The 11,284-nt window shown below is 46.5% G+C and overlaps 1 protein-coding gene across 1 annotated transcript in view; it reads right to left on the reverse strand.

Moving 5' to 3' along the window:
- The window catches only part of PXDN (peroxidasin), a 167,950-nt gene extending 156,895 nt beyond the window's left edge, over positions 1-11,055 (reverse strand). Inside the window, exon 1 of the mRNA XM_077291345.1 lies at positions 10,758-11,055. Within this exon, the coding sequence (XP_077147460.1) occupies positions 10,758-10,933 (176 nt within the window). The 5' untranslated portion in view covers positions 10,934-11,055. The remainder of the gene's footprint in view (positions 1-10,757) is intronic.
- Positions 11,056-11,284: the final 229 nt, after the last annotated feature.

The following is an 11,284-nucleotide window of genomic DNA, read 5'->3' on the forward strand; positions in this document are numbered from 1 at the left end:
TTCTGGTCTAAAAACTCAGTCCACAAAGCCTATAAAAATATTTGAAATGTTTTTGCCATTTAAGCTTTTCTTGTGGCATTTTTTTTTTACTGGCATTGTGTAGGCTGGAAGTCTTCCGAAAAGTGCCTAAAAAAATGCTTTGCTCACTTCCTTTACCTGCTTGGCATCTTTGACCACCGAAAACAGTTAAAAAAAAAAAAAAATCACTAAAAAACAGACTGAACATATGAACTGCAAGTGCTTTACGAATATAAATATGTTCATTATTTTTAGTGTTCAGTAAGGGCATTTTCAAGCAAATTTTGAATCAGACCCATCTGAAAAAAAAAAAAAAAGGAGTATACTCATTCCCTTAGGGTGCGTCCACATTGCGTTGTGTCCCCGTTGGGACATACGTCAGAAATTCCTGCAAAATAGGGTCTGGTCATATGCGCCGACTGGGTTTTAGGGCAGTCTCACACGTCCAGATAATTCCGGTACCGGAAACAATCGGTACCGGAATTATCTGTGTCCCCCTACGTTTCTGGTGTACATCAGTGTGGCACACGTGTGCCCACTGGGTACCACACGCACCGTGCTGGGTACCACACGTACCAGCATCTGGTGCTGAATCCGCGATTCATATCTTCCCTGCAGCAGCGTTTGCTGCATAGAAGATATGAATAATAGTGTTTAAAAGAAAGATCTATCTGTCCCCCGCCCTCCCACCCCGTGCGCCCCCCCACCCCCTGTGCGCCCCTCCACCCCCTGTGCGCCTCCCCGCTGTTCTGAAAATACTCACCCGCCTCCCTCGTTGGCTGTCGCTGCTTCCTGTCCTGGCCGCACCTTCTACTGTATGCGGTCACGTGGGGCCGCTCATTTACAGTCATGAATAGGCGGCTCCACCCCTATGGGAGGTGGAGCCACATATTCATGACTCTAATCGGCGGCCCCACGTGACCGCATACAGTAGAAGGTGCGGCCAGGACAGGACACTGCGAGGGAGGCGGGTGAGTATTTTCAGAACAGCGGGGGGGCACACAGGGGGTGGGGGGGCGGGGGACAGATAGATCTTTCTTTTAAACACTATTATTCATATCTTCTCTGCAGCAAACGCTGCTGCAGAGAAGATATGAATGGCGGCTTCAGCACCATGTGGGGGGGACAGCGCTTACTGTAGCGCTGTCTCCTGCACGGCACAGGGACTGCACACGGAGAAAGTCCGTGTGCGGTACGTGTTTTACACGGACCCATTGACTTTAATGGGTCCGTGTAATACGTGCGCTCCCACGAACACTGACATGTCTCCGTGTTTGGCACACGGAAACACGGTCCGCAAAAAATCAATGACATCTGCACAGATGCATTGATTTTAATGGGTCTACGTGTGTCAGTGGCTCCGGTACGTGAGGAAACTGTCACCTCACGTACCGGAGCCACTGACGTGCGAAACCGGCCTTAGACTGTAATGGTGACGGCAGAGCAAACATGCGCTCTACCGTGAACTTTTTTTGTGAATGTACAGTACAGACCAAAAGTTTGGACACACCTTCTCATTTATTATTATTATTATTATTTATTTATATAGCACCATTAATTCCATGGTGCTGTACATCAGAAAGGGGTTACATACAAGGTTATAGATATCGTTTGCAGTAAACAGGTTTACAGTGACAGACTTGTACAGAGGGGAGAGGACCCTGACCTTGGGACTTACATTCTATGGATTTAAAGATCTTTCTGTATTTTCATGACTATGAATATTGTAAATTCACACTGAAGGCATCAAAACTATGAACTAACACATGTGGAATTATACAATTAACAAAAAAGTGTGAAACAACTGAATTTATGTCTTATATTCTAGGTTCTTCTAAAGTAGCCACCTTTTGCTGCTTTGATGACTGCTTTGCACACTCTTGGCATTCTCTTGATGAGCTTCAAGAGGTAGTCACCGGGAATGGTTTTCACTTCACAGGTGCGCCCTGTCATGTTTCATAAGTGGGATTTCTTGCCTTATAAATGGGGTTGGGACCATCAGTTGTGTTGTGCAGAAGTCTGGTGGATACACAGCTGATAGTCCTACTGAATAGACTGTTAGAATTTGTATTATGGCAAGAAAAAAGAAACTAAGAAAAACGAGTGGCCATCATTACTTTAAGAAATGAAGGTCAGTCAGTCAGAAAAATTGGGAAAACTTTGAACGTGTCCCCAAGTGCAGTGGCAAAAACCATCAAGCGCTACAAAGAAACTGGCTCCCATGAGGACCGCCCCAGGAAAGGAAGACCTAGAGTCACCTCTGCTTCTGAGGATAAGTTTATCTGAGTCACCAGCCTCAGAAATCGCAGGTTAATAGCAGCTCAGATTAGAGACCAGGTCAATGCCACACAGAGTTCTAGCAGCAGACACATCTCTACAACAACTCTTAAGAGGAGACTTTGTGCAGCAGGCCTTCATGGTAAAATAGCTGCTAGGAAACCACTGCTAAGGACAGGCAACAATCAGAGGAGACTTGTTTGTGCTAAAGAACACAAGGAATGGACATTAGACCAGTGGAAATCTGTGCTTTGGTCTGATGAGTCCAAATTTGAGATCTTTAGCTCCAACCACTGTGTCTTTGTGCGACACAGAAAAGGTGAACGGATGGACTCTACATGCCTGGTTCCCACCGTGAAGCATGGAGGAGGAGGTGTAATGGTGCTTTGCTGGTGACACTGTTGGGGATTTATTCAAAACTGAAGGCATACTGAACCAGCATGGCTAACACAGAAACTTGCAGCGGCATGCTATTCCATCCGGTTTGTGTTTAGTTGGACCATCATTTATTTTTCAACAGTACAATGACCCCACACACATCTCCAGGCTGTGTAAGGGCTATTTGACCAAGAAGGAGAGTGATGGGGTGCTACGCCAGATGACCTGGCCTCCACAGTCACCAGACCTGAACCCAAGAGATGGTTTGGGGTGAGCTGGACCACAGAGTGAAGACAAAAGGGCCAACAAGTGCTAAGCATCTCTGGGAACTCCTTCAAGATTGTTGGAACACCATTCCCGGTGACTACCTCTTGAAGCTCATCAAGAGAATGCCAAAAGTGTGCAAAGCAGTCAAAGCAAAAGGTGGCTACTTTGAAGAACCTAGAATATGACATAATTTCAGCTGTTTCACACTTTTTAGTTAAGTATATAATTCCACATGTGTTAATTCATAGTTTTCATAGTCATGAAAACACAGAAAAATCTTTAAATGGGGTGTGTCCAAACTTTTGGCCTGTACTGTACCATTACAGGAGGTGGACACTCAGACGTAGTAGACGGTATCTGAGTGTACCACTCCTTTCTGCATACACTCTCGAAAAAAGTCACCTTTGTAGTCTATGGCCCCATCGGGGCATACGTCCGGACCTCGTTTTGCGGGGGATTTCAGATGCATGTCCCAACAGCGACACAGATAACGCAGTGTGAAAGCACCCGAACACGTTCTGTAGCTGCAAGCCTTTGGGGACAAAATGCTACGAGATGGTAAAAAGAAGAGAATCTAAAATGTCTGGCCGATTGTGCCAACCTTAGGCTGCATGATCCAACTTGATAAATTAGCTGTGCTACACTATATTCTACAACTGCATTGATAAATCCCTCCATATGTCCATTGTAAAATGACTCCGCTTGGCCACATCTGTGCCTGTAATAGAGTTGTGAAGCCCCTGGAAAGGTTTTAATATGGCGAATGATGAGACAGATATACAGCAGGGATCCCTGGAGATGTGGATCAGGTTACTCTGCAAATCCACAGTTGTTTCCACATTCCACATCCTAAAAGATACCAGGCGAGAAGCTGCCAGGGGAATACGTGTAGATCCTACACATGGTAAAAGTGAACAAGCCTGTGTCATGTGTGAGGACAGAAAGCGTACAGATGGAGGAGAATATTGTCCTAAATAGGGCCCTGTTACCATGGAGGATCCTTATCTGACCGGAAAGCTCTTTTCCCAAGACGCGGAACAAATAACTATTAACAAATCCATAGAAACATATTGATGCAATTGCCTACATCGGCATGCATACATGTCCTTTTTATGGCGTTATGTACATTTTGTTTCTACACACGATCTCCAATTAAGGAGGCGACCACAACACATCCCTTCCTACGGGAGACAATCGTAGCTGTGAATGGAGAGAGTGGCGTATTAGTGGCCTTCTCACCCATCGCTGCGGCTAGGGCAACAGTCAGAGGGAGTGATGTGGGACCTATGTTTTACAAGAGATCTTGGCCTCAGAGTTTCGACCCACACCGTGTCAGACTGAGGAACATTGGGCCCACCAGAGGACTTTTGATCTAGTGGGCCCACCTCTCATCTATACTTAAAGGAGTTTTTCGGACTGGGGTCAAGTCTCATCAGGCACTGTATCAAGTGGTAAAGCCGTGACCATGTTGGGATTCGGCTTGGCTTGCCAATTCGATCGGTTGTCACTTGTGTTGAGGGAACGTGTTCGGATAAGGTGTTTTCTGAGCATGCTCAGGTGCTGAGAGTATTTTCGGCGTGCTCGAATACTATGTTCGAGTCTCCGCAGCTGCATGTCTCTCGGCTGTTCAACAGCCTCAAAGCATGCAGGGAATTCCTGTTTGTTAAGCAATCCATGCATGTGTTGCACCTGTCGAACATGCAGCCGCGGCGACTCCAAAATAGCATTCAAGCACGCTGAAGACAGTCTATTAGCACCCGAGCATGCTCAGATAACACCTTATCCACGCATGTTCGCTCATCACTAGTTATCACAAGATTGCTCAGATACCCCTGAAATCCAGATGGTGGAGCCAGGTTCTTCCTCACTCAAGAGCCCCATAGCATCTGAAGGTCTGCACTATAGACTCCAGTGAGGGAGAAGCCAGGGTCCAGCGGAGATTTCTCTGGTTCTCTGGTCGACCAGGCCAACCCTGGACCCACATCTATTAGACATTTGTGGCATTTCTCCTATAATAGGAAAGGAGCTGTTGGCCACTACACAACATATACGGAGCTGTGTGGTCCCAGCTGTTTACATCCGGCTGCTGTGGAAGCTGCGAATAACTGACCCCACTAATCCAATACCGACGATCTATGCCAAGTCATCAATATATTATGCCTGAACAATCCCGTCAATAAAAGCCATTATCAATATTGCAGACCAGTTCAGAACGCCTTTTGGAGGCTGCATAATGCACTGGTCTCTTCCTACATGTTCAGCCAATAGGACACATTTAATAATTCCGGAAAAACTAGATCTATAAAAAGGAAGAGATTTGTTAAAATGGAGCAAATTAATGCAAAAGTGTCCAGAGTGGTGCATGACCCACACTACACAATGGGCCAACCACAGCGGAGACTAAAACTGGTGCAACTACTAACTATGCCGACATTAACCACCCCCTACTGATTCTGTCTTACACGTTTCACACTGGTTACTCTATGTTGTATGATAACAGGATTGTGCAGGGTGAGGACAGATAGGGCACATTGTGGCAGCACTATTCCTACCAGTGCATGCAAGTAACTATAGTGCTGCAATGTTAAGGCTGAGGCCACATGGCAATATTGGTGTCCACACAGGTTGTGCTGCCAAATCTTTGTGGTATGCCGCAGCATAATACAGGAGAAACCCATTGAAACCCACAAGGTGCGACACAAACCAGTCACAAAGCCGCTGCCAGTTGAAAGTTTTTCTGCTGGTTGCAATATTTGGCGGGTCGCACAGCATCTCCGAACATCTGCAGCATACAGAGATCTTTGTGTCATAGTCAGAACCAGGGCTGTGGAGTCAGAGGTTCAGCTTAACCCATAACCCTGCCCGGAACCAGTGCCCCAGTCTAAACGAGTGGGTGACTCTGTAGAGGGACGGCTGCTCCATCTCAATCAGACGTGCTTTCACATTACGTTCTGACACACTTTTTGTGGCCCCGTCGGGGCTTACATCTGAACTCCCCCTCCAAACGGGATTCGGACGTTTGCGCCGACAGAGCCACAGACTATAATGGTGCCGGGCAGAGCGAACATGTGCATCACTTTTGGGAGTGGTCACCTACTGGGGACAGGCACCGAGACACAGTCTATCACATCTGAGTGCCCGCCCAAAAATGATGCACAACACAGCACACGTTCGCCCTGCCGGCACCATTATAGTCTATGGCCCCATTGGTACATACGTTAGAATCCTGTTTTGGGGGGGTTCGGACATAAGCCCTAATGGGGCCACAGAACGGGTGCCAGAACGCAATGTGAAAGCACCCTCACACAGATTAGACTGCCATCACCTGTGCCCGCCAATATCAACAGGTTCAGATTACAATCAAGTGTGACTGAAGGCCCCTAACAGAGAATTGCTGAGGGAGATAAAGATCTGGCGTGTGGGACTCCGGACTACTGATCCTTCTGCTTTCTAAGAGATAAGCAGCTGCCAGAAATGTCCGACAACAGCGTTACCAAAGAACACAGGAGCGCTTGCTGCTGCCAGACAATCCTCATGTTACTGTCCTGCCAACATCCATCTTAGGTTAATGGGGGCCAAGACCCTTCTCCCGGATGCTGTAGGCCGGCATATGGAGACCCCTGCATTCTTGTACATGGAAGGCCATATTCTCCATGCAGTGCCCCATGTTAGCGTCATACACATAGCAAAACCTTGTACACAGAGTCTTGTCCCTGCAGACAAAGGGTGCCGCCATATTGGGGCTTCTGTACTAAATATATAATGTGGTGCCCAAAGATCCTTCTACACGTTCGGAGGCAATATCTTCTAATATCATTGAACGGCATGTCTCCTACAACCAGGAGGAATTCCTCATTGTGCAGAGCCTTATTACAGGGTCGACCCCACTGAGAAGGCTGAAAAGCTAAAAATTAATGAGGTTTCACTTACAGAAAGGCGCCCCCCCCTGCTCCAGCACACAAAGAATGGGCGACCAAGAAGAGCCCAGGACGGGTCAGATCCCGATTTCTGGCCTTTATATAACGGATCCAACTGTTTAACATTAACTATTGCTGCCCCCCCACATCCTCCTTGGACCTTTAAAAACAACATTTTAACCCTATAAAATAAAACTGGCCAGAGAAACACAAAGACTCTACCGTAAGCAGGAAAAGTATAAAATATCATAATGAATAGAAGCACAGTCACTTATACGGCAGTTCAGTAGTGATGAGCGAGTGTGCTTCGGTGTTATCCGAGTATCTGGCAGCGCTCGTACATTATGTTCCAGTCCCTGCGGCTGTTAGACAGCGTAATACACAGGCCATTCCCACATGTGTTGTGGCTGTCTAACAGCAGCGACTCATGCAGCCGAAGGGACTGGAACATGATATACGAGCACAATGAAGATACTCCGATTACACCCGAGCACGCTCGCTCATCACTACAGTTCAGACAATTTGGGAGGGTGACAATGATGCCCAGCGAATGTCACCTTGTTGGGCAGCCGCACTGTAATCTGTTATGTATATGGCACCACAGGGCCCCGCTGAAATAATCGGCTACTTACTCACGAGCTACTCGGCCATAACATGGATGCAAAATGTCTCCTCTACAATCAGCTGCATTAAATCGCTGCTCGTCCCCACAGACATGAGCTAATCCGTAAGTCCCACTCCAATACTGGTCAGTCTGTGGCCAGATTATCCGGATTATCTGCTTATATGTCACTTTTTAGAAACTTTGGTCTTAATTCATCATTCTTTTTGTATGTTTCTTTGCAGTAATTTTTTTCTTTATAGAACATTTTTTCCCCCATTTTCCCATTATGGTCTTTGTTCTATTTTTTTTCAGCCTTCATCATTTTTGGGTTTCTTCGACAACGTGTGTGGTTTTCAGCATCCAGATATTTTCACACAGTTACTGCATTGTCCTAGCGTGGTAGAGAATCTGGGGTTTGAAGAACATGCAACATTTGACGTGAAGAGGGAAAAAAAGGCAGCTTTACATTAGCGCCAAATCAATCACACGTGCAACATTTTGAGAAACTTGGTGTAAAATGCACCTGGGGGGGCGGAAGGGAACCTTAAAATAAATGAATAACCCTTCAAATGATGAATTGGGGCCTTAGTGTCTCAGCTCCTCACCATTTTAAAGATCTCCGTTTTCCATCAGTGAATGAGAATTTATTACTAGTGATGAGTGAATATACTCATTACTCGAGATTTCTCGAGCACGCTCGGGGGTCCTCCGAGTATTTTTTAGTGCTCGGAGATTTAGTTTTCATCGCCTCAGCTGAATGATTTACATCTGTTAGCCAGCATAAGTACATGTGGGGATTCCCTAGCAACCAGGCAACCCCCACATGTACTTATGCTGGCTAATAGCTGTAAATCATTCAGCTGAGGCGATGAAAACTAAATCTCCGAGCACTAAAAAATACTCGGAGGACCCCCGAGCATGCTTGAGAAATCTCGAGTATATTCGCTCATCACTACTTATTATGCTTTCCTTATATAGCGCCTTGTACAGACATCATCATCACTGTCCCCATTGGGGCTCACAGTATAGATTCCCTATCAGTATGTCTTTGGAGTGTGGGAGGAAACCGGAACCAAGAGAAAACTCGCGCAAACACAGGAGAACATACAGTGCCTACAAGTAGTATTCAACCCCCTGCAGATTTAGCAGGTTTAATAAGATGCAAATAAGTTAGAGCCTTCAAACTTCAAACAAGAGCAGGATTTATTAATAGATGCATAAATCTTACAAACCAAAAAGTTTTGTTGCTCAGTTAAATTTTTATAAATTTTAAACATAAAAGTGTGGGTCAATTATTATTCAACCCCTAGGTTTAATATTTTGTGGAATAACCTTTGTTTGCAATTACAGCTAATAATCGTCTTTTATAAGACCTGATCAGGCCGGCACAGGTCTCTGGAGTTATCTTGGCCCACTCCTCCATGCAGATCTTCTCCAAGTTATCTAGGTTCTTTGGGTGTCTCATGTGGACTTCAATCTTGAGCTCCTTCCACAAGTTTTCAATTGGGTTAAGGTCAGGAGACTGACTAGGCCACTGCAACACCTTGATTTTTGGCCTCTTGAACCAGGCCTTGGTTTTCTTGGCTGTGTGCTTTGGGTCGTTGTCTTGTTGGAAGATGAAATGACGACCCATCTTAAGATCCTTGATGGAGGAGCGGAGGTTCTTGGCCAAAATCTCCAGGTAGGCCGTGCTATCCATCTTCCCATGGATGCGGACCAGATGGCCAGGCCCCTTGGCTGAGAAACAGCCCCACAGCATGATGCTGCCACCACCATGCTTGACTGTAGGGATGGTATTCTTGGGGTCGTATGCAGTGCCATCCAGTCTCCAAATGTCACGTGTGTGGTTGGCACCAAAGATCTCGATCTTGGTCTCATCAGACCAGAGAACCTTGAACCAGTCAGTCTCAGAGTCCTCCAAGTGATCATGAGCAAACTGTAGACGAGCCTTGACATGACGCTTTGAAAGTAAAGGTACCTTACGGGCTCGTCTGGAACGGAGACCATTGTGGTGGAGTACGTTACTTATGGTATTGACTGAAACCAATGTCCCCACTGCCATGAGATCTTCCCGGAGGTCCTTCCTTGTTGTCCTTGGGTTAGCCTTGACTCTTCGGACAAGCCTGGCCTCGGCACGGGAGGAAACTTTCAAAGGCTGTCCAGGCCGTGGAAGGCTAACAGTAGTTCCATAAGCCTTCCACTTCCGGATGATGCTCCCAACAGTGGAGACAGGTAGGCCCAACTCCTTGGAAAGGGTTTTGTACCCCTTGCCAGCCTTGTGACCCTCCAAGATCTTGTCTCTGATGGCCTTGGAATGCTCCTTTATCTTTCCCATGTTGACCATGTATGAGTGCTGTTCACAAGTTTGGGGAGGGTCTTAAATAGTCAGAAAAGGCTGGAAAAAGAGATAATTAATCCAAACATGTGAAGCTCATTGTTCTTTGTGCCTGAACTACTTCTTAATACTTTAGGGGAACCAAACAGAATTCTGGTGGGTTGAGGGGTTGAATAATAAATGACCCTCTGAAAAAACTTTTCCCAATTTAAAAAAAAAATAAACAAAGAAATAACATTCTTTTTTGCTGCAGTGCATGTCACACTTCCAGGCTGATCTACAGTCCAAATGTCACAATGCCAAGTTAATTCCAAATGTGTAAACCTGCTAAATCTGCAGGGGGTTGAATACTACTTGTAGGCACTGTATAAACTCTTTGCAGATGTTTTCCTTGGTGGGATTTGAACCCAGGACCCCAGCGCAGCTCTCGTGTCTCCCCTTTTCCTCATAGTTTGTAAGCTTGCGAGCAGGGCCCTCATTCCTCCTGGTATCTATTTTGAACTGTGATTTCTGTTATGCTGTAATATCTATTGTCTGTACAAGTCCCCTCTATAAGTTGTAAAGCGCTGCGGAATATGTTGGCGCTATATAAATAAAAATTATTATTATTATTATTATTATTATCTGCAGTGCTAAACACTGAGCCACCATGCTCAGTGGTTAAGACACCCAGTAAATACTTTTCACAGCTGTCTGGGCACACAGTAAGTTTTACCTACCCCGTTACAAGTAACAAAAGTATAAGGACCGCAGACAGACTTGTCATAAAGCACAGTTCACACTGGATACAATCCTAGCCAACCTATGAGATCTAGGACAGCAGACAGTAAACAGAGATCTTAACATTAGAGAAGACTCCAAACACAAAGTCCAGCAGAAAGTTTCCAAAGCCAATGATTACATGTAATAACCCACAGTCCCAACATAATAAGGTCTCATCCCACCCGGATCAGTGACTTACAGGATAGTAGTCTGGGGTGACACAGTGGGTACGTGCTCCAGCATCAGATGCATGCATCTCACCGTGGTACGGAAGCAGAGACACCGGCTGGGACAGGAGCTGCTCTGCTGGGGGAAAGCGAGTAACAGCCCTGCTGCAAAGGCGAGCCACATCCATCCTGCTCTGCAGAGCGCCATGCTGGCCGCACTACGGGGGAGCCGGGAGCCGGGAGCCGGGAGCCTCGGATACCGGGAGGCAGCGCTGGCGGCGGCACGTCCTCCCCTCGCCCACACAGCTGCGCTCTCCGCTGGAGCTCTATGGGACTGAGGATCGCGGGCCTCGCTGCCATCTAGTGGACGAAGGCGGAACTGCACGCGATCTGTGGCCATTCCTGAGCCCTGGCAGACACCACTGCTGGCATGCCCATTATGGCGTAGGGTTTCATTCCTGCAGACTGTGTAACTGCATTCCGAGATATTATATATATACATATATGTAGGATACTTACTGTAAGTGTCTGCACTGCACGGATTCCCATCATTGCCTTC

The sequence above is a fragment of the Ranitomeya variabilis genome, chromosome 2 (assembly GCF_051348905.1).
Source record: "Ranitomeya variabilis isolate aRanVar5 chromosome 2, aRanVar5.hap1, whole genome shotgun sequence".
In the NCBI taxonomy this organism is placed as follows: Eukaryota; Metazoa; Chordata; class Amphibia; order Anura; family Dendrobatidae; genus Ranitomeya; species Ranitomeya variabilis.